This window comes from Hemitrygon akajei, chromosome 4 (assembly GCF_048418815.1).
Source record: "Hemitrygon akajei chromosome 4, sHemAka1.3, whole genome shotgun sequence".
NCBI lineage: Eukaryota > Metazoa > Chordata > Chondrichthyes > Myliobatiformes > Dasyatidae > Hemitrygon > Hemitrygon akajei.
In genome coordinates this window covers 6,898,748-6,925,323 of record NC_133127.1, presented here as the reverse complement: position 1 = coordinate 6,925,323, position 26,576 = coordinate 6,898,748, and the positions used below count along the sequence as shown (strand labels likewise).

Below are 26,576 nucleotides of genomic sequence, written 5' to 3'. Positions count from 1 at the left end.
TTCAATAATTTGTTCACCAAAGCTCGATTTGGGGATCACCGGGACCATTCAGAACTAGATCCGTCACAGTTCTGATGCAAACTGGGGCAAATTTCCAATTGTAGTGAATGAGATCCTTGTAAAACCTGTTACTTCGCAAAGATGATGACACTGGAGTTCAGTCTTCTTGGCCTTCATTGCAGCAGCCCAGCCTCGTCGGTTTCAGTAACTATCCTTTCTTCTCTACATTTGCTGATGGTTGCCAGATATTCAATTCAAAATTGAGTGAATATTCATGCCCGAGTTAATGTGGTAATCACCAGATTAATGGCTAATTCCAAAATGAGGTTTTTTAAACCTTTCATCTTAAGTCCAACAGTTGTACTGTGACTAAATTCTATACCAGCATTCTAGATGTTACCAATGATCAGAAACCCAAATAAACTAGATCCAAGTATACCACAGAAATAGGGTCTCGCTTCCAGATTCCAAAAAACTTTTCCAACACCTACAAAGCACATCAAGAGTGTAATCCACTTACCTGAACAAGAGCAGTTCAAACACCACTCAGAAAATAATACATTAAGGATAAAGCAACCTGCTTGTCTGGCATACATCCACCATCCTGAATAGTCATCTCTTCTTCCTTTTGTACTCTATGGATGCAGCAGCTTCAGAAACCCGGCCAGGTTTCTACAACAGTGGCTTTCAAACCTTAGCAAGTCCTGGTATGTAGCAACTCTGATAAGTTACCCAATTCACAGGGCAGGACAGAGCCTATATATACCCTGCAGCATGATTTATCTGTCATTCCAATGAGGAACAAATCAGGAGTATGAACTTGCCTGAATGAGTGCAACACCAACACTTCAGAAGCCCAGAACCACACATCCCACTTGACCGGGCAAACAATTACCCTTCATAATCAATTTCTGCACCACAGCACACAGCAGACACAACCTACAGAATACTCCAGTTGTACACCCAGTCCATTCCAACATCATTCTTCCAGCTCACAACCTCTGTGACCTAGGATAAGGCTGACAAGCTCTCTGGAACACAACTTGCAGGCCCAACTCAAAATTACACACCATCCTGACTTAGATCATAAGATACAGGAGCAGAATTAGGTAATTTGGCTCATTGAGTCTGCTCTGCCATTTCATCATAGCTGATTCAATTTCCCTGTCATACTCAATCTCTTGCCATACAAAGAATTTCACAAATTTACCCCCTTCTGGCTAAAGAAATTCCTCATCTCTGTTCTAAAAGGACTTGGAAATATATCGCTGGTCCTTCACTGCCGCTGGGTCTAAATCTTGTAACTCCCTCCGTAACATCACCATGAGAGCACCTGTTCATTAGAAGAACTGTGATTGTTCAAGATGATGGCTCAGCATCACTTTTAGAAGGGTTAAAAATTGCTGGCTTGGCCAGTAGCAGATAGGACCCAAGACCAAAAGTCAAACTGAGAAACAAATCACTGTTATATCAAAATCCTAGAACTCCATAGCAGACAACATTGCAGAAAACATTCACCACACGAAAGATCTTGACCAGTAACACATCCCTTGCAGGTATTCTTCCTCACATTGCCCATTTCCAAAAGTGCAGGGAGTTTCTTAGATTCTGCACATTGTCAGTTCATCATGCACATCAATTCAGGTAAGTCAGCCCATCCCTTCTTGCCCACTCTGTTGCTAGTTTTCAACTGTCTAAACAGCACAAATACATTGGTGAATAACATGTCAGATAACAAGCCAGCTCTGCTAATGCAGTATGGTATCAATTAAAACTGTACTTAGCTAAGAGCTGTTTTGTAACATCCAAAGTATCTCCAGACTGTTTGTTTTCCATAATATTGTGTGCATATGAACTTCACTTCCATTTGAACCATCTTCTTTGAAGCAGCTTTGCTGACACTGCCTTTGTGAACATACATCAAGGGTATCTTCACACAGTCTCATCCTGCAGACTGCAATCCAAACCACCAATGCTCCTTCTTCTCAGCTGGCTTCGATGTACAATATCTTCTGAAATTTCTCTTCAATGTTAAAGTCTGCACTGCTCCACCAATTCTTATGCACATTTTAGCCTCAATCATGCAACCTTCCTCACAGAATCAAAAGTTAAACAGCAAGCACAAGTCTAGAACCCTACGTTTGGAGGTGTGATCTACTATAAATCTTCACAAAAGGAGTAAATAGAGGTTAACTGTAAGATTAGAGGCATAAAGAGAAACTCAACAGTGCATATCATTCACTACACACACAGTACATAAGACAGATCTGTTAAATCACACTTTGTTTTTGTTTTACTTATTTCACACTAACCCTTCACTACTCATCACTGAATCTTACACTAAAAATAGTAACTAGAGCTACACTTGGTGGAAACTTTATTGGGCAGCTCCTGTACTTAAGTAACTTGCAATGCAGCCTGGTATGGAAACACCAATGCCCTTAAATGCCCTCTCCAAAAAGTGGTGGATACGGCCCAGTCCATCACAGGCAAAGCCCTCTACATGGATTGTGGTCACAAAAGGGCAGTAGCCATCGTCGGGGACCTCCATCACGTAGGTCATGCCTTCTTCCCACTGCTGCTGCCATCAGGAAGGGCGGAGGGGTGGGTATGTGTGGCAGGATCCTCGGGACTCACATCACCAGGTTCAGAAACAGCTGTTGTCCCTCGACCATCAGGCTCCTGAACTGGAGAGGATGATTTCACTCAGCTCCACCTGCCCCATCACTGAAACGTTCCCACAACTTAAGGACTCACTTTTGCGGACTCTTCATCTCAGGTTCTCGATATTTATTGTTTTCTTTTGCACGCTGCTCATTCACCCTGTTGATACAGTCTTTCATTGATCCTACTATGGTTATTGGATTTATTGAATATGCCTACAAGAAAATGAATCTCAATGTTTCTATATGGTGACATATACAATGACATGCAGAAGTTTGGTCAAAATTTCTGTTACAGTGAATAGCTAAGCGAGTAAAAGATGACCTAATTTCCAAAAGGCATAAAGTTAAAGAGGACACATTTCTATAATATCTTGAGCAAGATTATTTTTTAATTTCCATCTTTTAGATTCAAAATAACAAGAAAGGAAAAGGGCCCAAAGCAAAAGTTTGGGCACCCTGCACGGTCAGTACTTAGTAACACTCCCTTTGGCAAGTATCACAGCTTGTAAACGCTTTTTGTAGCCAGCTAAGAGTCTTTCAATTCTTGTTTGGGGGATTTTTGCCCATTCTTCCTTGAAAAAGGCTTCTAGTTCTGTGAGATTCTTGGGTTGTGTTTCATGCACTGCTCTTTTGAGGTCTATCCACAGATTTTCGATGATGTTTAGCTCGGGGAACTGTAAGGGCCATGGCAAAACCTTCAGCTTGCGCCTCTGAGGTAGTCCATTGTGGATTTTGAGGTGTGTTTAGGATCATTATCCTGTTGTAGAAGCCATCCTCTTTTCATCTTCAGCTTTTTTACAGACGGTGATGTTTGCTCCCAGAATTTGCTGGTATTTAATTGAATTAATTCTTCCCTCTACCAGTGAAATATTCTCTGTGCCACTGGCTGCAACACTAGCCCAAAGCATGATCGATCCAACCGTGTGCTTAACAGCTGAAGAGATGTTCTTTTGACGAAATACTGCACCCTTTTTTCTCCAAACATACCTTTGCTCATTGCAGCCAAAAAGTTCTATTTTAACTTCATCAGTCCACAGGACTTGTTTCCAAAATGCATCAGGTTCATTTAGGTGTTCCTTTGCAAACTTCTGACACTGAATTTCGTGGTGAGGACGCAGGAAAGGTTCTCTTCTGATGACTCTTCCATGACGGTAATATTTGTGCAGGTGTCGCTACACAGTAGAACAGTGCACCACCACTCCAGAGTCTGCTAAATCTTCCTGAAGGTCTTTTACAGTCAAACGGAGGTTTTGATTTGCCTACCAGCAATCCTACGAGCAGTTCTCTTGGTAAGTTTTCTTGGTCTTCCAGACCTCAACTTGACCTCCACCGTTTCTGTTAACTGTCATTCCTTAATTGCATTACGAACTGAGGAAATGGCTACCTGAAAATGCTTTGCTATCTTGTCCTGGTTTGTGGGCATCATTTATTTTAATTTTCAGAGTGCTAGGCAGCTGCTGATTGTTGGGACAAGGTTTGAGGAGTCAGGGTATTTATAAAACTTTGAAATTTGTATCACCTGGCCTTTCCTAACGATGAGTGTGAACATGCCATAGCCCTAACAAACTAATTAAGGTCTGAGACCTTGGTAAAAGTTATCTGAGAGCTCAAATCTCTTGGGGTGCACAAACTTTTGCATGGTGCTCCTTTCCTTTTTTCCCCCCACTCTAAAATTATCCAAAACAGAAATAATACACTAATGTTGCTTAAAATGTTGAAAAAGATGTTTCATCTTTAACTTTATGACTTTTGGATATCAGTTCACCTTCTACTCACTTAACTATTCACAGTAACAGAAATTTTGACTGCGGTGCCCAAACTTTTGCATACCACTGTATATACTTTGATAATAAATTTACCGACCGTGGAAATTGGTCACTTGACTGATAGGTTTGTGATCTCCTGCTGCTATAGCTGTATACTTTAAGGTTTGACATGTGTTCAGAGATGCTCTTCTGCATACAACTGTTGTAATACATGGTTATTTGAGTTGCTGCTGCCTTCCTGTCAGCTTGAACAAGTCTCTCCATTCTCCTCTGACCTCTCTCATTAACAAGGTGTTTTCTCCCACAGAAACGCTGTTCACTGGATTGTTTTTGTTTCTGGCACCATTCTCTGTAAACTCTCAACTATTGTGCGTGAAAATCACAGATCAGCAGTATCTGAGATCCTCAACCAACCCCATCTAGTACCAACAAACATTTGACGGCCAGTCACTTAGATTACATTTTTCTTCATTCTGACGTTTGGTCCAAAGAACTGAACCTCTTGACCATGTCTGCATGCTTTTATGCATTGAGTTGCTGTCACGTGGCTGGATATGTATTTGCATTAATGAGGTGTACAGGAGTACCTAATAAAGCAGTCACTGAGTGCATATCACAGCAGCATCATTCGTATTACGAACGTACAGAAATTAACATGGAAACTGAACTCAAATGTTACAAATTTTGCTGATGCTAATTTTAATGATTTAAGAAATTTATTCTTAAAATACTGATGTACCACCCTAATAATAGAAGGGATCATTAAATTTGAATGTACTGTGCAAAAATCAATTCTTGCTTCCCAAAGAAATCAAAAAGGGCATTACCATTTGTGCCTTGGCTCCGAGGATGGTACTCAATGATGTGTAGGAAGTCGTATATATGATCCAGTATCATTGAAAAACAAACTAGAAAGGGATGTTCCGGGAGGAGTAGCACCTCTGGGTGAAGGGGCTTGCAGTGTCCATTCCAGGGCAGCTCACTCTAGTCTCCATTTGGACAAACAGCTTTCACCTCCGGCTCCAACTATCAGCGTGCATGTGAAGTTTGCTCCAGCAGATTGAGCGGATGAGATCCAACAGCCAGGAATGCTCCGTTGCAAGCGATGTACATGACACGGCAGTGTCCACTGCAACTCAATTGTGACTCTTGTTCATACCGAGATCAAGAGAGTGACACTGCCCCAGTGCATGGGCTTTTCCACTTTAAAAACTGTCCAGCACAGGTTTCCTGTCATCATCGGACAATCACTAACCTATTGATCCACAATGGTGTACATGCAATTGTCAGAGATCTGATTCCACATAAGCTATTTTGTCTTCTCATTCTAAGAAAGGTTGGCATTTATTTGACTGATCTAAAATTTTCATCTGGCTGAAGGCTATAAGACTATGAGAGGCACAGACAGAATGGAACTCTGCCATGGACAGTCCCAAGCCCGGCTGCGAAAGGAGGGCTGGGCATGGGGCTAGCAAATCCATCCCGTAAAAGCCTACTGCTAGAGAAATGCTAAGAGACTCCAGACACCTCATACCTGGGAGAGGAAAGACCTACACCTGGGGATAACTTAAAAGACTGATCCAGGATAGAGGACTCTGGCGAGCTGCTAACGGCTGTCTATGGTAAGGGTGATGAATATAAGGAGTGGACAGCAGATATCTTCTATTCCAGGGTCAAAATGTTTACTCCCAGATGGCGTGTATTTAAGACAATAAGATATAGGAACAGTATTAGGCCATTTCACCATAGCTGATCTATTTCCCATGGCTGACCCAATCTCCTGCCTTCCTTCCCCAATATCCCTTCATGCCCTGACTAATCAAGAATATATCCATCTTGGCCTTAAATACATCCAATTACTTGGCCTCCACAGCCACTTTCAGCAACAAATTTCAGATTCACCTCTCTAGTGAAAGAAATTCCTCCATATCTCTCTACTAAATAGATGTCCCTCTATTCTGAGACTGTGCACTCTGATCCTAGTCTCCTCCACCATATGCATCTTCTCCACGTCCACTCTGTCAAGGCCTTTGAACATTCAGCAAGTTTTAATGAGACCCTCCTCCCCTCCAAGGCAAATACAATACAGACACATGAATGTGCAGGGAATGAAGGGTTACAGATTGTATAGGCATAAGGGATGTTAGGCATTTATAGACAATAGGTGGAGTAGGCCATTCGGCCCTTTGAGCCAGCACCGCCATTCAATGTGATCATCTACAATCAGTACCCCAAGATTCTTGCAGAACATTTAATTAGTTTTGGTACCACAGTGTGGGCTGAAGGACCTGTTCCTTTGGTGTAATATTCTGTATTGTTTATACTTTCGTAAATACATTTCAATAACCTCAACACTACTTTGTTACGAGTGAGAGCAATCTATCATGATAATCTCCCTGCAAAAGCTAACCAAATCTGATTTCAACCAACTCAAATTCCAGTCACTGTTTCTTGAACTGTTCAATGCCCAAAAGAAAGCCAGTTCTTTGAACCAAAGCCAAGTGCACGCTGTAAAGTGTCACCCAACTTAAAAGTTAAAATGGCTGCAAGCAGCAAATACCTCCCCAAAAATTCACAGAGAAGAACACTGTCTTCAATTAAATCAACGATCCGTGTTCCAATTTATTTCTGGAGAAGAAACTTGTCATTTGACAAACAGCACCTGGATCAAGACTGCATCTTTTCCAAGCTCATAATGGATTAGACGAGAATTACGAGATAACTCTTAAGGAAAAGAAACAGATGAAAGATCAAGTTAACATCTGTGATTTCACAACCAAAGAGGAAGAAAACCATTTGCTGCCAGAACCAAAGAAAGGTGAATTAAGCGGTTGTACTGCTAATCTGCATGCCACTGTAGACTGAAATGATATAAAGCAGTGAACAACTTCATTTCAGTCCAACCAGTGATTTTCCTTGCAGGCTAAGTGCAATTATCACCGATCTAAGAATTCAGAAAGCTGGCAAGTCTACACAGGAAGGATTCAGAATTGAACACTTCTCGCCATGCTTCAGCTAACCCTGAGTTTAGTCCTGACCAAAGACTGCATAAAGCATTTCATAATTTCAGAATCCTCGTTATTACTAATGTCACAACAGCTGAGGGCAGAGAGAGAACTGAGGGGAGGGGGAAGGAGAGGGGACCGAGGAGAGCTGGAGGAAGAGGGGACTGAGGGGAGATGGGGAGGGGAAGAAAGGACAGGGGGAGGCGGGGGGGGGGGAAGAAGGGACAGAGGGGAGGCGGGGGGGAAGAAGGGACAGAGGAGAGGTGGGGGGGAAGAAGGGACAGGGGGGAAGAAGGGACAGAGGGGAGGTGGGGGGGGAAGAAGGGACAGAGGGGAGGTGGGGGGGGGAAGAAGGGACAGAGGGGAGGTGGGGGGGGGGAAGAAGGGACAGAGGGGAGGTGGGGGGGAAGAAAGGACAGAGGGGAGATGGGGGGGGGAAGACAGGAGGGGGGATGAACAGGCGGCCGAGGGAATGAGGGGGATTGGGCCCGAAGGAGGGGGGGAAGAAGGGGGTCCGAAGGTGGGGGGGGGGAAGAGAAGGGTGTCCGAAGGCGAGGGGCGTGATTAGAGGACATGGATTAGATAAGGGAAGTGGACGGGGTGTTAGTGGCGCGGAAAGACTTGGTTCATCGTCTAAGTAAAGGGAGTGGGGCCGCAGGGTGGGCATCAATTTCCTGCCCCATGATAATACCAAACACTATTTAGAAAAACGCTCCGTCATGCCACCCTGCCCGGTTCTCTCCCTTCCCCCTCCTCCCGCCGCGGCCTGAGCCAAGGCCCGGCCGCCATCTTGTCGAAGGTTCTAGATGGAGGAATCGAGCGCTCAGCGAATCCCCCCTCCACCCCGGTCGACTGGCGCCTTGAGCGCTGATCGGGCGCCGAGCTCCCTCATGCTCGCCCTCCGCGGTCCGGGCCTACCTCCCGCCGTGGCCTAAACCGGGATCTCGGTGCCACTGCCGATCCTCCCGCCGCCGCGGATACCAGGGACCGCAATCGAGTGCCGCAGCAATGGCGGCGACGCGCTCAGCGCAGGCGGTAGAATCGATCACCGATCTCGTGACCGGCTCGTCCCTGTGCGACTGCGCTGGGACAGCCATTCGGCCCCACCAGTCTGGGTCAACCCTTTTCTGTAACTGGCGTTACTGTAACCGCAATTGAAACTCAAGCAACACTCATAAAACCATCCAGCATTTTTGTGTGTGTTTCTTTGATTTCCAGCATCTAGATTTTCTCGTTTGTAACTGGAACTCTACCGTTCTGCAATTTTAGATCAGTGCTCTTCTTAGCAGTAGTTCTGTGAGATCTTTGATCTGTTCATTTGCCTTTTTCACCCCCACTGGTTCCTCCTCTCCTTCTTGCCTTCGATACTGTGTTGACCAACCTCACTTCTGCAGCCACAGAGCAAACTTGTTCAGCCCTGACTTCGCCCAAAAATGGACTCGCTGAAAATCGAACTCTTCACAATTCAGACCCACCTATCTTGCGTTTCACCAGGTCCTGAGATCCATACTTAATAGCATGCATTGGCACAGGCACTGCAGTGGAGAGCAGGGCTCTGTAATGGGTAAAATTACCCAAGGCGTTACCGACACCAGCCTACCTGCCCTCAAGGACCTGTATACAGAAAGGTGCCAGTAATATCATAAAAGATCCCACCCACCCTGCACCCTGACTCTTTGTCCCACTTCAATCAGGAAGGAGGCTGCGTAGCATCCATGCCAGGACCACCAAATACACAAACAGTTACTTTTCCCAAGCAGGAAAGCTGATCAACACTTCCAACCTCTAACCCACCTCTCCTCACCCCCCAACTACCACTACATTATCTTTTCCTCCTTATCACCTTAAGTACAGATATTGAACAAACTCACAGAGATGAGGTGGAACTGCTTTTCCCAGAGGGTGGTGAATCTGTGGAATTCTCTGCCCACAGAAACAGTGGAGGCTACCTCAGTAAATATATTTAAGACAAGGTTGGATAGATTTTTGCATAGTAGGGGAATTAAGCGTTATGGGGAAAAGGCAGGTAGGTGGAGATGAGTCCATGGCCAGATCAGCCTTGATCTTATTGTATGGCAGAGCAGGCTCGATGGGCCAGATAGCTAATTCCTGCTCCGATTTGTGATGTTCTCAAAGAGCTGATTATTGACTACAGGAGAAAGAAACTGGAAGTCCATGAGCCAGTGCTCATTACGGGGTCAGTACCTTTAACTTCCTTGGTGTTAATATATGAAGGGATCTGTCCTGGACCAGCACATAACTGCTACCACAAAGAAGCAATACTGGCATCTCTACTTCCTTGCGTAGATCTAGTTTGTCACCAAAAACTTTGACAAACTCCTGTAAGTGCCCAGTGGAGTGTGTCCAAACTGGTTGCATTACAATCTGATATGGGAACTCCACTGCTCAGGAATAGAGAGCGATAGATACGGACGGCCCAGTCCATCACAAGCAATGGCCTCCCCACCACTGAGCACTTTTACAAGGAGTGCTGCCACAAAAAAAAGCACCATTGAATGCCACCATGCAGGCAATGCTCTCTTCTCACTGCCGCCATCTGGCAGGGGGTACAGGAGCCTCAGGTCCCACACCACCAGATTCAGGAACAGTTATTACCCTAGCAGGCTCCTGAACCGACATGGTTAACTTCACTCACCTCAACTCTGAATTAAACGACACTTTGAAAAACATAAACTCACTTGTTATCTACTTTTTTTTTGAATTTGCATCCCAGCATACTTCATGTTCACTCTAATGAAAAGGGTGCAGAGTTGCAACAGGCCATGAATGAATCAAACCCGGTAGTGAGTGACTAATGGCTGGTGATTGTGACTGTAAACTTCCTTTAACTCCAGTTCAGGTGAGAGTGGACGTGGAGAGGATGTTTCCTGTGGTGAGAGAGTCCAAAAGCAGAGAACAGAGCCTCAAAATAAAGGGGTGTCCTTTCAGAGCGGTGATGAAGAGGAATTTCTTTAATCAGAGAGTGGTGAATCTGTGGAATTCTTTGCCACAGGCAGCCCAGAGGTTGCTAGATTCTTTATTGGTCAGCGCATGAAGGAATACTGGGGGAAGGCAGGAGATGGGGCTGAGAGGACATTTATCAGCCATGATGAAATGGTGAAGCAGACTCGATGGGCTAAACAGCCTAGTTCTGCTCCTATATCTTATGGTCTAAAATTGCTATAATTCCAGTTCAGGCGAAGTCTAAGAAGGGTAACAAGACAGTGGTTACTTATGCTGTCTTAGATCAAGGAAGTACTGCAGTGTTCTGCACAGGGAGCCTCATGATAAATTTCATATTAAACCTGATTCTGAATCATGAACAAGCTCAACTTCACAGGAAAAGGAACAGGCATTCCCTTGTGCCTGAAGATTCTGAGTACTTGTATTTGAATTTATTTCTTACGTCCAAAGGAGTAAAAATCTTTATGTTGTGTCTCCATCACTATGTACAAGCAATAAAGAGGGGAGATGTGGGAGGATATTGCCTAGACACTAAATCTGTATACATAATTGTTTTGTAGATGTGTACGTACAGTCAGACACAATGTACAGTCAGATCAATGCGTATTGATACATCTGAGGGGCTGATGAAAGAAGCTGTCCCGGAGCCTGTTAGTCCTGGCCTTAATGCTGTAGTACTGTTTGCCAGATGGCAGCAACTGAAACAGTTTGTGGCTGGGGTCCCTGATAATCCTCCAGGCCCCCTTTTTAGGCACCCCCTTCTGTAAATGTGCTGAAAAGAGGAAAGTTCACATCCACAGATGTGCTGGGCTGTCCACACCACTCTCTGCAGAGCCCTGCGATTAAGGGAAGTACAGTTCCCATATCAGGCAGTGACACAGCCAGTCAGGATATTCTCAATGGTGCCCCTGAAGATTTGGTGACTCATAACGAACTTCTTCAGCCATCTGAGGTGAAAGATCGCTGCACAGCCGGTGTGTAGAGTCCAGGTGAGATCTTCAGTGATGTGTATACCGAGGAACTTGAATCTACTCACCCCCTCAACCACAGATCTACTGATGTCAATGGGGGTTAGCCTGTCTCCATTCCTCCTGTAGTCCACAATCAACTCCTTCATTTTGTTCAACACTGAGGGAGAGGTTGTTGCCTTGACACACTGTGTCATGGTGTTTAGCCTGTCTCATCACTGCTAGATATAAGACCTATCAATGTCGAGTCATCTGCAAATTTGATCAGCAGATTGGAGCTGTGCGTGGCAGCACAGTTGTGGGTGTATAGGGAGTAGAGGAGGGGGCTGTGGACACAGCCCTGAGGGGCTCCTGTGTTGAGGGTTGGAGGTGAGGGAGCCCACTCTTACCACCTGCCAGCGATCTGACAGGAAGTCCAGGATCCAGCTGTACAAGGCAGGGTGAAGGCCGAGGTCTCTGAGCTTCTTATCGAGCCTGGAGGGAATTATGGTGTAGAATGCTGAACTGTAGTGCAAGAACAGCATTCTCACATGAGCATCCTTCTTCTCCAGGTGTGTAAGGATGGAGTGTAGAGCTGTGGCTATTGCATCATCCGTCGATCGGTTGTGTCGGCAGGAAAATTGTCGGGGGTCAGTGTGGGTGGTAGCGAGCTGCAGATGTAGTCCTTAGCCAGCCTCTCAAAGCATTTGCTTATGATTGAGGTGCGTGGGGCAGAAGGCCAGTCGCTCAGACATGTTACCTTGGTTTTCTTTGATACAGGGACAATGATGGATGCTTTGTACCAGGAGGGCACTGCACATTGGGAGAGGGAGGGATTAAAAATGTCTGTAAACACATCGGCCAGCCGTGCTGCGCACACTGGGAGTACTTGCGTTGGGATGCCGTCCGACCCTCATTGTTACATTATGGTTACATTGTTTCCAGATTGGTAGTGGCTGGTTTCAATAGTGAAAATAATTGTGAACTGCCTAAAATCTGTACGTGGGAACATATGCCTGTCCAAAAAGGACACTCCTCGGCAGAGAGATCTTCAGCGAATGGAATAAGTTTCGCATTCTTGCTTTGTTCATGTACTTGTTCTCTATCTGCTTTGTATTCAGTGTTGTGTGTTTATTATGCTAACTAGTCTTATGAATGTGGGGGGGGGTGATGGTAAAAGCGAAGGGAATAAGTTTCGTATTCTTGCTTTGCAGCTTGGGGACCAACAGATGTCATATCTTTTGTTGATTGCTTAATTACGCCAGTGTACGCTTAAGTTTCATTATTTCAAGATTATATGCTTACTGATTGCTAATAAAGAATTGAATACATATCCTCGACTTTTGGAACAATCATTTTTGGAACTGAGGATGTGTCATACAAGATTTACAAATCCATGGGGGACACCAGCAGTGACAATTTGATTTGGTTAGAATCGATCATCATACATAATAATAAAACTATAAATTACAATAAGCACATATAAAAATAAATTAAATAAGTAGTGCAAAAAAGAGGAAGTGTTCCTAGCTTCATTGTCCATTCGGCATGCTGATGGCTGTGAGGAAGAAGCTTTTTCTGAAACGTCAATTGTGTATCTTCAAGCTCATGTACCTCCTCCCTGATGGTAGCAATGAGAAGAGGGCACGTGTTGGGTGATGGGGGTCCTTCAGAATCAGAATCATGGATGCCACCTTTTTGAGGCAACACCTTCTGAAGGTGTCCTCGATGCTGGGGAAGCTAGTGCCCATGGTGGAGCTGGCTGAGTTTTCAACTTCCTGCAGTTTTTCCCGATCCTGTGTAGTGGCTCCTGAATACCAGACGGCGATGCAGCCAGTTAGAATGCTCCCTACTGTACATCTGTGGAAATTTGCAAATGTCTTTGGTGACAAACCAGTTCTCCTCAAACTCCTAATGAGATATAGTGAATGACTGCAAAAATGAATCTTAAAGAAGTATATGGTAACAAATATGTATTCTGATAATAAACTTATTGAAACTTTTAAACCTTTCCTATCCATACATCTGTCCACCCGGCTATAGAGTGATGGCCCACATTCCAATTAATTATTCACGACTGTTGTTGCTTTAGTAGAAGAATTTTCCTCAGACATTAAAAATTGGAAATTCCAAACACGGGAGATTCTGCAGATGTAGAAATCCAGAGCAACACACACAAAATGCTGGAGGAACTCTGCAGGTCAGGCAGCATCAGTGGAGGGGAACAAACAGTTGACATTTAGGGCTGAGACCCTTCATCAGGACTGGAAAGAACGAGGGGAAGGAGTACAAGCTGGCAGGTGATAGGTGAGGGTGGGGGGATTGCAGCAGCTTTTGCACCAATATCCTTTTCCCTTTCACGGTAACGTAGCAGGTAGCGTAATGCTTTACAGTACCAGTGACTGGGGTTCAATTTCCGCCACTATGTGCAAGGGGCTTGTACGTGTTCCCTGCGACTGCGCAACTTTCCTCCACGTGCTCCGGTTTAAAACTCCATGGGTGATAAAAGCTGACACAACAACACTCTTCCACTGCTATAGGGGACACTGGAAGAGCGACACTTTAGCCAGTTGATGTAATTTAGCAGATTAACAAATTAAGGCAGGACTATCAATCTTACAGCTACACAGAAATGAACGAAGTGATTTATTTGCTTTGCAAATAGCTTGTGGATAGCAACTGCCACTGACCCATCCCTCCACAGCCCCCAACCACCACTACTTTATCATTCCCTATCAGAGTCACCTTATGTACAGACACTCCTATGCCTAGCATCATTTTATGGACACACAATCAAACCGTGTATATAAGCTATCTAATGTATGTATATTTATTGTATTTTTTATTATTGTGTTCTTTATCTTTTTGAGCTGCATCAGATCCAGAGTTACAATTATTTTGTTCTCTTTTATACTTGTGTACTGGAAATGGGAAAGTCTGCAGACTCTGGAAATCCGAGCACACACAGTAAATGCTGGAGGAACTCAGCCGACCGGGCAGCATCTATGGAAATGGGTACAATCGATGTTTCGAGCCAAAACCCTTCAGCAGGACTGGAGAAAAAAAGTGGGGGAGTAGATTTAAAAAGTGGGGGGAGGGGAGAGAGAAACACAAGATGACAGGTGAAATCTGAAGGGTGAGGGACAAAGTAAAGAGCTGGGAAGTTGATTGGTGAAAGAGACAGAAGACCGCAGAAGAAAGAAAAGGGGGGAGGAGCACTAGAGAGAAGATGGGTGGGCAAGGAGATAAGGTGAGAGAGGGAAAAGGGGATAGGGAATGGCGAAGGGTGGGGGGGTGCATTACTGGAAGTTTGAAAAATTAATGTTTATACCATTAGCTTGGAAGGCTACCCAGATGGATTATAAGGTGTTCCTCCAACCTGAGTGTGGCCTCATCACGACAGTGGAGGAGGCCATTGATAGACTTACTGGAATGGGAATGGAAAGTGGAATTAAAATGGATGACCACTGGGAGATCCCGCTTCTTCTGGTGGATGGAGCGTAGGTACTTGGTGGTGCAGTCTCCCAATCTACGTTGGGTCAACAATCTTGAATCTTGAACTGTTAACCAACTGGAGACAACAGATGGATCCTGGGCTCCTGATAATGTGCTGTTTAATGAACACTGATAGGCATGCTGAGCTCTATAAGCCAGGTAACAGCCTGGGTTCCACTGCTGCATCAGTCAGGTTGAGATCTGAAGTTAATGGACTGACTCTGCCCCTACCAACCGTATCCACTAACTTTCACTAACTTCTATAGATACACAGTGGAGACCATCCTGACTGTTTGCATCATGGCCTGGTATGGAAATACCAATGTCCAGGGACAGACAGGCTTACAGAAAGATGTGGATACAGCCCAGTCCACCTCAGGTAAAGTCCTCCCCACCACTGAGCACAGCTACATGGAGCGCCACCACAAGAGAAGCAGCACCTATCGTCACGAACCCCAGTCATCCAGGCCATGCTGTCTTCTCACTGCTGCCACCAGGCAGGTGTACAGAAGCCTTAGGTCCCACACCACTAGGTTCAGGAACAGTTATTACCTCTCAACCATCAGGCTCCTCCACTGGCATAGATAACCTCACTCACCTCAACTTCTGAGGGCTTTTTAACAACTCATGTTCTCAGTATTATAGTTTATTTGTACAATTGGTCTTCTTATTATTAACGGTCTTATTATTTAATTATTTATGGCTTTATATTGCTATATTTCTACACTATTCTTGGTTGGTGCGACTGTAACGAAACCCAATTTCCCTCGGGATCAATAAAGTATGTCTGTCTGTCTGTCTTTTGCACATTGGTTGTTTGTCAGTCTTTGTTTATATAGTATCTAGTTTTTTTTCCAAAATTCTATTGCTTCTTTTAGTTTTCTGTAAATGCCTGCAAGAAAATGATTCTCAATGTAGCATATTGTGACTTTCTGTATGTTACCAGTCACTACCCCTCAACCATCAGACTCTTTCTGTATGTTACCAGTCACTACCCCTCAAACCATCAGACTCATTCTGTATGTTACCAGTCACTACCCCTCAAACCATCAGACTCTTTCTGTATGTTACCAGTCACTACCCCTCAAACCATCAGACTCATTCTGTATGTTACCAGTCACTACCCCTCAAACCATCAGACTCTTTCTGTATGTTACCAGTCACTACCCCTCAACCATCAGACTCTTTCTGAATGTTACCAGTTACTACCCCTCAACCATCAGACTCTTTCTGTATGTTACCAGTTACTACCCCTCAACCATCAGACTCTTTCTGTATGTTACCAGTTACTACCCCTCAACCATCAGACTCTTTCTGAATGTTACCAGTTACTACCCCTCAACCATCAGACTCTTTCTGTATGTTACCAGTTACTACCCCTCAACCATCAGACTCTTTCTGTATGTTACCAGTTACTACCCCTCAACCATCAGACTCTTTCTGAATGTTACCAGTTACTACCCCTCAACCATCAGACTCTTTCTGTATGTTACCAGTTACTACCCCTCAACCATCAGACTCTTTCTGAATGTTACCAGTTACTACCCCTCAACCATCAGACTCTTTCTGTATGTTACCAGTCACTACCCCTCAACCATCAGACTCTTTCTGTATGTTACCAGTCACTACCCCTCAACCATCAGACTCTTTCTGTATGTTACCAGTTCGACCCCTCAACCATCAGACTCTTTCTGTATGTTACCAGTCACTACCCCTCAAACCATCAGACTCTTTCTGAATGTTACCAGTTACTACCCCTCAACCATCAGACTCTTTCTGTATGTTACCAGTTACTACCCCTCAAACCATCAGACTCTTTCTGAATGTTACCAGTTACTACCCCTCAACCATCAGACTCTTTCTGTGTTACCAGTTACTACCCCTCAACCATCAGACTCTTTCTGTATGTTACCAGTCACTACCCCTCAACCATCAGACTCTTTCTGTATGTTACCAGTCACTACCCCTCAACCATCAGACTCTTTCTGAATGTTACCAGTTACTACCCCTCAACCATCAGACTCTTTCTGTATGTTACCAGTTACTACCCCTCAACCATCAGACTCTTTCTGTATGTTACCAGTCACTACCCCTCAACCATCAGATTCTTTCTGTATGTTACCAGTTACTACCCCTCAACCATCAGACTCTTTCTGTATGTTACCAGTCACTACCCCTCCAACCATCAGACTCTTTCTGTATGTTACCAGTCGCTACCCCTCAACCATCAGACTCATTCTGTATGTTACCAGTTACTACCCCTCAAGCATCAGACTCTTGAACACAAAGGGGTAGCCACACTCATTCTACTTCTGGTGTTCTCACAACTGATGGGGTTAGTACAGGGACTGTTTATCTTGCTATTTCATGCTCGTTATTTCTTGCTATTTATTTATATTTGCATTTGCACAGTTTTGTTGTCCATTGATCCTGTTCGTAGTTACTGTTCTATAGATTTGAAGTATGCCCACTGTAAAAAGAATCCCAGGGTTGTATGTGCTGACGTGTACAGTGGTGTTAGAAAGTTTGTGAACCCTGTAGAATTTTCTCTATTTCTCCATAAATGTGACCTAAAGTGTGATCAGAGCTTCATGTAAGTCCTAAAACTAGATAAAGAGAACCCAATTAAATAAATAACACAAAAACATTATACTTGTTCATTTATTTATTGAGAAAAATTATCCAATATTACATGTATTTGTTGGAAAAAGTATGAGAACCTTTGCTTTCAGTAACTGGTGTGACCCTCCCCCCCCTCCCCCCACCGTACAGCAATAACTTCAACCAAACTTTTCCAGTAACTGTTGATCAGTCCTGCACATCAGCTTGGAGGAATATCAGGCCATTCCTCCTTACAAAACTGCTTCAATTCTGGGATGTTGGTGGGCTTCCTTGCATGAAATGCATGCTTCAGGTCCTACCACAAAATTTCTATAGGATTAAGGTCAGAACTTCGAGCTATTCCAAAACACTAATGATCTTCTTTTGAAGCCGTTCTGTTGTTGATTTACACTTGCTTTCAGATCATTAAGCTTCAGGTGACAGACTGCTACCCTAATAGTCTCCTGTAAAATGTCTTGATACAATTCCAAATTCATTGTTCCCTCAATGATTGCAAGCTGTCCAGGCCCTGAGGCAGCAAAGCAGCCCCAAACCATGATGCTCCCTCCACAATGCTTCACAGTTGGGATGAGGTTTTTGTGTTGGTGTGCGGTGCCCTTTTCCCTTCCAACAGCAAAATGTTCAACCTTTGTCTCGTCTGTCCACAGAACATTTTCCTGTTCACAGAACAGATGCCTTGTGCAGGAAGGCACAGAGTCGACTGTACTTCCTTAGAAGGTTGGCGTCATTCAATGTCTGTAGTGAGATGCTGAAGATGTTCTATAGGTCAGTTGTGGAGAGCGCCCTCTTCTTTGTGGTGGCGTGTTGGGGAGGAAGTATTAAGAAGAGGGACGCCTCACGTCTTAATAAGCTGGTAAGGAAGGCGGGCTCTGTCGTGGGCAAAGTACTGGAGAGTTTAACATCGGTAGCTGAGCGAAGGGCGCTGAGTAGGCTACGGTCAATTATGGAAAACTCTGAACATCCTCTACATAGCACCATCCAGAGACAGAGAAGCAGTTTCAGCGACAGGTTACTATCGATGCAATGCTCCTCAGACAGGATGAAGAGGTCAATACTCCCCAATGCCATTAGGCTTTACAATTCAACCGCCAGGACTTAAGAACTTTTTAAAAGCTATTATTAATGCTTTTTGAGATAGTGATTTAGATGCATATCATATTTTTTACTGAGTTAAGTATTGTATGTAATTAGTTTTGCTACAACAAGTGTATGGGACATTGGAAAAAAAAGTTGAATTTCCCCATGAGGATGAATAAAGTATCTATCTATCTATCTATCTATCTAGAAGTGTTGTAGAACATTCAGGTAGTCTTTTGCAAACTTGAAATGTGCAATTTTTTTTGGAAGAGCAATGGTTTCCTCCTTGGTGACCTTCCACAAACACCATTCTTGTTCAGTGATTTTCCTAATAGTGGCACATGAACAGAGACTTTAGCAAATTCTAGAGATTTCTGCAGGTCTTTTGCTGTTACCCTTGTATTCTTCTTAACCTCCTTCAGCATTGCATGCTGTGCTCGGTGTGATCTTGGCAGGGTGCCCACTCCTAGGGAGAGTAGCAACAGTACCGAGTTTCCATTTATAGACAATTTCTCTTACTGTGGACTGATGAACACTCAGGTCTTTAGAAACGCTTTGGTAGCCTTTTCCAGCTTCATGCATCTCTACAATTCTTTTTCTAAGGTCCTCTGAAAGTTGTTTTCATCGAGGCAGGGTGCACATAAACTAATCTTTGTTGGGAAGAGCAAGCTCTGTCAGTAACCTGACTTTGTGTGTCTTTTTTATAGGCCAGGGCACCTCTACAACCCACACCTCCAACCTCATCTCATTGACTGGAACACCTGACCCCAAGTAGCTTTTGTCGATGGCACTACCTCAGAGGTTCTCATACTTTTTCCAACAAATACATGTAATATTGAATCATTTTCTCAATAAATAAATGAACAAGTATAATGTTTTTGTGTTATTTATTTAATTTTATTCTCTTCATCTAGTTTTAGGACACGTGAAAATCGGGTCACATTTTAGGTTATATTTATTTATTTATTTATTTTTGAAAAGATTTTAAATTAGTTTTTCAAAACATTTTACAAAATTAAAAACCCCAAATCCCAATGAGGAGCATTAATACAGTGCAAGATTAAGCATACAATAACAATGTGCTACAAAGGAAGAGAATTTAACAAAAAAGCACCTAAATTAAAGACAAGTGAGCTTAGTGTCCTCCCCAAACCCCACAACACAAGAAAAAAACAACAACAACTCCAGACCAACCACCACACAATATAGAGAGTATAAGTCAGGACAGTCAAACTCCTGACTTTCTACTTTTTACTAAGTATTATTACTAGGCATTATTATCCTCTGTTACACTTAGTAACAGAGGATAATAATGCCTACTACCAGAAAAAAAAGGGAGCTGAAAGCAAGGGACCGAAAAGAACAAAAAAAAGGAAAAAAAAACCCTAGTCAAGAGGAAGGTTATGAAAGTACTCGATAAAAGGTCCCCAGACCTTATGGAACTTTAGATCCGAATTAAGAACTGAATAATGAATTTTTTCAAGGTCCAAGCAGGCCATAATGTCGTTAAGCCATTGCGCATGAGTGGGCGGGGCAACATCTCTCCATCTGAGGAGGATCAAGCGTCTCGCCAGGAGAGAGGCAAAGGATAGTATTCGGCATTGGGTCAGACCCAGACATAAATCTGTCTCGCCCCAAAAACCGAACAGAGCAATTAAGGGGTTAGGTTCTAGGTGTTGATTCAGAATACCCGATAATGTAGTGAAGACATCTTTCCAGAATTTCTCCAAGCTAGGACAGAACCAGTACATGTGGATGAGAGAGGCCACGCCCCTCTTGCATTTATCACAGAGCGGACTAATGCCAGGGTAGAATCGAGATAGTTTAGATTTAGACATATGGGCTCTATGAACAATCTTAAACTGTAAGAGGCAATGGCGAGCACAAAGGGAGGTTGAGTTGACCGATTTGAGAACTGAGTCCCAGCTCTCCTCGGATAAGGAGATATTTAAATCCTGCTCCCAGGCCATTTTAATTTTATCCACAGGGGCCCGTCGTAAGGCTGCTAGTTTATCTCGGATAATTGAAATTAAACCTTTACCTAGTGGATTAATGGAAAGAAATAGGTCCATAGCATTTTTCGCAGGCATTTCAGGAAAGTTAGGAATTAAAGGAGCAGTGAAGTGTCGGATTTGGAGATACCTGAAAAAGTGAGCGTTAGACAGGTTGAACTTAACGGAGAGCTGCTGAAAAGAAGCGAAGCGATTATTAATGAAGAGATCTTCAAAATGTCTAATGCCCTTCCTGTACCAAACATGGAATGCTGAATCGTACGTAGTAGGTAAAAAAAGGTGATTATGTGCGACAGGGCTAGAAACGGAAAACCCTTGGATACCATAGCATTTCCTGAACTGAGCCCATATACGCAAAGTGTGTCTGACCAGAGGATTAGCTATTGATCTGGGCAGACTGCTAGGGAGTGCAGAGCCAAGAAGTGCAGATATAGATAATTCTTTAGTGGAGCTCAACTCCATTGCAACCCAGTTAGGGCACTCGGGTTGACCGTGGAAGAAAGACCAGAAGGCAGCACAACATATATTAGTTGCCCAGTAATATAAGCGAAAGTTAGGTAAAGCCATGCCACCCTCTTTTTTAGATTTTTGGAGGTGGATTTTATTAATTCTAGAGCGCTTATTCTGCCACAGATATGACAAAATAATAGAGTCTAAGGAATCAAAAAAAGATTTAGGAATAAAAATTGGGATAGATTGAAATAAGTATAAAAATTTGGGGAGAACATACATTTTAACAACATTAATACGACCTACCAAGGACATAGATAGAGGTGACCATTGCACCAGACTCTGTTTTATAGCATATGAAAGATTGACAAAGTTTTCACGAAAGAGATCTTTAAACTTCCTTGTGACTGTAATTCCAAGATAAGTAAATTGATTATGGACTACTTTAAAAGGGAGATCACGAAATATTAGTTCTTGTGCTTCTTTATTAATTGGGAAAAGTTCACTCTTATGTAAGTTGAGTTTATAGCCAGAGATCTGGCTAAACTGGTCAAGAAGTGAAAACATTAGAGGTAAGGATGTAGACGGATTTGAGAGAAAGAGTAATAAGTCATCAGCATAGAGAGAAACTTTATACTCAACACCCCCTCTCCAAATCCCGGTCAATTCAGGACAATTTCGAAATGCTATAGCCAGAGGTTCTATAGCCAAATCAAAGAGAAAGCGATTTAAGGGGCATCCCTGACGGGTGCCACGTTTGAGATTAAATACTTGGGATTTCTGAAAATTAGTTAGAACAGAAGCAGTAGGACACAGGTACAGCAATTGGATCCAAGAGATGAAACTTTGGCCGAGGTCAAATTTTTCTAAGACTGCAAAAAGGTAGTTCCACTCTATACGGTCAAATGCTTTCTCCGCATCAAGGGAGATAACACATTCAGGAGTCCCAGTTGGAACTGAGTATAAAATATTAAATAGACGCCGAATGTTAAAAAAAGGGAGACGGTTTTTAATAAAGCCTGTTTGGTCATCAGAGATAATGGAGGGAATAACGGTTTCTAATCTATGAGCCAACACTTTAGCTAAGATCTTTACATCAACATTGAGCAGAGAGATCGGCCTGTACGAGGAACACTCTGTTGGGTCTTTGCCCTTTTTTAAAAGAAGAATAATAGATGCCTCATTGAAAGAGGGTGGCAATTTGCCGTAATTAAACGAGTCAGATAATACTGAAAGTAACTGAGGAGAGAGAAGTGAAGAGAATGATTTATAAAATTCCACAGGGAACCCATCAGGTCCAGGAGATTTCCCTGAGAACAGTGCAGAAATTGCAAAAGATATTTCTTCTGGTGATATAGGTGCATTGAGTTTGGCTTTGAAATCAGATGAAAGTGAGGGGATATTCAGATTCTGTAAAAATTGATCCACAGAGATATTGTCATTCAGGGATTCAGAGGAATAAAGCCAAGAATAAAAATTTTTAAATGCGTCATTACTTTCTAAATGATCCGATGTAAAGTCTCCGTTCTCCTTTCGGATCTTTGTAATATGTTGTTTGGCTTTGGAACGCCTCAGCTGATTGGCTAGGAATTTACCAGACTTATCCCCATGAATGTAATAGCGGCTCTTGCTTTCGAGAAGTTGGCGTTTGACAGGTTGAGTGGACAGAAGGTTAAATTTAGTTTGGAGTTCAATGCGCTTCTTGTATAATTCAGGGTTCTTAGTTTGGGCATATAATTGATCCACATCTTTAATCTGGTTAATGAGGTCTGCTCGATCTGCACGGGATCTTCTATTGAAATTTGCTGTGTAAGAGATTATTTGACCCCTCAGATATGCTTTCATGGCATCCCAGACAATCTGGGATGGCACTTCAGGTGATGTATTAGTGTTAAAATAAAAGGTTATCTGGTCTTTAATAAATTTTACGAAATCATCATCCGATAATAAAGTTGAATCGAACCGCCAGTGTTTGTTCCTCTGAGGGAGACCAGGAAAGTTCAGAGAGAGGGTAATTGGGGCATGGTCAGAGATCAGTATACTCTGACCATGCCCCAATTCACAAGAGTGGGCAAATGGGATAAGTTGGTTATCGAGTAAGAAATAGTCAATTCTAGTGAAGGTATGGTGAACATGTGAGAAAAAAGAATAATCTCTCTCCGTAGGATGGAGGAAACGCCATATATCAGAGATACCAAAATTAGAGAGAAACGATTGAATAGCTAAGGCAGATTTAGTAGGTGATCTGGTAACAGAGGACGATCGGTCCAGTTTAGGATCCAACCAACAGTTGAAGTCACCACCCAATATAAGAGAGTATGAGTTTAAGTCTGGTAGTGAGGAAAAAAACCGTTCAAAAAAGTTAACATCATCAAAGTTGGGGGCATACAGGTTTGCTAGTGCAACTTTAGTGTTATATAGTTTACCAGAAACAATAATAAAACGGCCATTTGTATCAGATATTTTATTATGGAGTTCAAAAGGAATATTTGAGTTAATAAGAATGGAAACTCCCCTAGCTTTAGCGGCAAAGGATGAATGAAAATGCTGACCCGCCCACTTGGACAGAAGCCGGGAGTTATCGAAACAACGAATATGAGTTTCTTGGAGGAAAGCAATGTCAGCTTTGAGTTGTTTAATATGTGAGAATACCTTCCTCCTTTTAACAGGGTGGTTCAGTCCCTTTACATTCCAGCTCACGAATTTAAGTGCACTAGCCATTATCAATTACTAATGCATAAAAGGCAGCAGGCATATAAAAAATCAGGCAGTACAATAGCAGTCTGGGAGCAGAGATGTAAACATAGATTTGTAAGGTCAAAATATAAACATGTCCTAAGCAATAAAGAGATGTTGGAACTGGAAAACCCACCCGCACAACCCAAAACTAGACGGCTACCAAAACAAGTAGCTAGCTCTACCAAAAAAATTAACCCAAATACAACTTCCAGATCTGTGTCATTAACAACAGTTCCGTATAAATACTATAGCAAATAATAACTAGTTTATGCACTAGAAAACATAACTACAGATTAGAACACCTTCTGCAGAAATATACAACTTAATACAGAGAAAATCGGAAGAAAACCAAAACTAACCTACCCGTGAAAAATTATAGAAGAATAAAGTAAGAGAAAGGGAAAAAAAAGGTAAGAAGAAAAAAGAAAAAAGAAGGGGAAGGGGAAAATTATAAATTCAAGATGAGTATTTATCAACCATTTACAGAGAAGGGAGAAAAAAATTTAGAGATTAGAAAAAAGGGGTGAAGAAAAGAAAAAGATAAAATTAATAAATATTTAAAGCAAAGGTAAAATAAATCAGCAGTTGAACTGTGAACCGACAAACAGGGAGGCCTTCACTAAAGACTTCGAACCTCCAAAACAAGTTAGAATTAGTTGTAGAACTCTGTAGGTAAAGTTATACAAGAATAAAGATAGGTTACACACACACCAAATCCCGGGAGAGATTGTCAACAGCCCTTAAAGTTTCAATGAATAATGTCTGAGTGATTCAAGTGAATTCCAAGTCCAGAGAAAGTAATTTTACTACGAGGAGTACTTATCCACCATTTTAGGAGGTCCGATCAGATTCCGAAGATGACTGGATAGCCGGAAGACTTGCCACAAACGCTTCAGCTTCCTTTGCTGATTTGAACCACTTGAATTCCCCGGTATTAAGCTTGATTCGTAGATCAGCAGGGTTACGAAGGGAAGGTTTGAAACCATGATCAAAAAGCACTTTCATTGCGCCTTTAAACTCAGCGCGCATCTTTAAGGTCTGGGGTGCAAAATCTTCCACAAAGCGAATGGTTGTATCCTGGAAAGAAAAAGAGCCTCTGCGACGTGCCTCCACAATCAGACTGTGTTTTACCTGGTATTGATGGAAACACAAGATTACTGGTCGCGGACGGGAACCCAGAATTCCGGGGGGAACGTAAACCCTGTGGGCCCGTTCGAGCTCGGGCGGCTTCGGAAGCAAATCTTTCCCGAATAACTCACAGAGAAACTCGGCGAAAAACTTCGCGGTTGGTCCCTTTTCAGTCGCCTCTGGTAATCCCAGAATTCTGATGTTGCAGCGTCTGCTACGATTTTCGAGATCCACCATTTTGGAAAGAAGTTTATTAGATTTTTCCTCTAAGCTGGAACAGAGAGTCTCCAAGTATCGAACACGACTTTCTAAATCGTCAGAAGTCGAATCGATGCGAGATAAGTGTTCAGCATGTTTGTCCACTTTATCGTTGATCCAATCCAGTTTGTCTTCTAACTGTTTGAGAGCGGTTTTAAATTCCTTTAAGATTTCGTCTCGGAACTTTCCCAGCGCAACCAGTGTCTCGTCCGACGGGGTCATAGTTTCTTTTCTCCCGGATTTAGAACTCTTGCTAGACATTGTAAGTTAGATATATTCACAGGCAAGTAAGAGATATCGAAATAATTCCTAACTAAGGTTTAAAAAATGGAGACATTTAGTGCAAAGGTAGCGACAGTAATGGAACAAAAGTTCGGAGCAGCTAAACAATCGCCATCTTACCGGAAGTCCCGTCTCAGGTTATATTTATGCAGAAATAGAGAAAATGCTACAGGGTTCACAAACTTCCTAGCACTACTGTAGATAGATAGATAGATAGATAGATAGATACTTTATTCATCCCCATGGGGAAATTCAACATTTTTTCCAATGTCCCATACACTTGTTGTAGCAAAAACTCATTACATACAATACTTAACTCAGTAATAATATGATATGCATCTAAATCACTAACTCAAAAAGCATTAATAATAGCTTTAAAAAAGTTCTTAAGTCCTGGCAGTTGAATTGTAAAGCCTAATGGCATTGGGGAGTATTGACCTCTTCATCCTGTCTGAGGAGCATTGCATCGACAGTAACCTGTCGCTGAAACTGCTTCTCTGTCTCTGGATGGTGCTATGTAGAGGATGTTCAGGGTTTTCCATAATTGACTGTAGCCTACTCAGCGCCCTTCGCTCAGCTACCGATAAACTCTCCAGTACTTTGCCCACGACAGAGCCCGCCTTCCTTATCAGCTTATTAAGACGTGAGGCGTCCTTCTTCTTAATGCTTCCTCCCCAACACGCCACCACAAAGAAGAGGGCGCTCTCAACAACTGACCTATAGAACATCTTCAGCATCTCACTGCAGACATTGAATGATGCCAACCTTCTAAGGAAGTACAGTCGACTCTGTGCCTTCCTGCACAAGGCATCTGTGTTGGCAGTCCAGTCTAGCTTCTCGTCCAACTGTACTCCCAGATACTTGTAGGTCTTAACCTGCTCCACACATTCTCCATTAATGATCACTGGCTCCATATGAGGCCTAGATCTCCTAAAGTCCACCACCATCTCCTTGGTCTTGGTGACATTGAGACGCAGGTAGTTTGAGTTGCACCATATCACAAAGTCCTGTATCAGTTTCCTATACTCCTCCTCCTGTCCATTCCTGACACACCCCACTATGGCCGTGTCATCAGCGAACTTCTGCACATGGCAGGACTCCGAGTTATATTGGAAGTCAGATGTGTACAGGGTGAACAGGACCGGAGAGAGTACGGTTCCCTGTG

General features: G+C 43.0%; 1 protein-coding gene across 9 annotated transcripts in view; it reads right to left on the bottom strand.

The window, feature by feature from the left end:
- Positions 1-26,576, bottom strand: part of LOC140726094 (zinc finger protein 638-like) — a 209,271-nt gene that overhangs the window by 111,974 nt on the left and 70,721 nt on the right. For 8 of the 9 annotated variants that reach the window (XM_073042033.1, XM_073042041.1, XM_073042035.1 and 5 more), the window contains exon 1: positions 8,356-8,570. The exons of the other annotated variant lie outside the window; for it this stretch is intronic. In XM_073042033.1, the coding sequence (XP_072898134.1) occupies positions 8,356-8,534 (179 nt within the window). In that variant the 5' untranslated portion in view covers positions 8,535-8,570. Of the gene's footprint in view, positions 1-8,355; positions 8,571-26,576 lie in introns of those variants that run through there. 9 annotated transcript variants of the gene reach the window in all.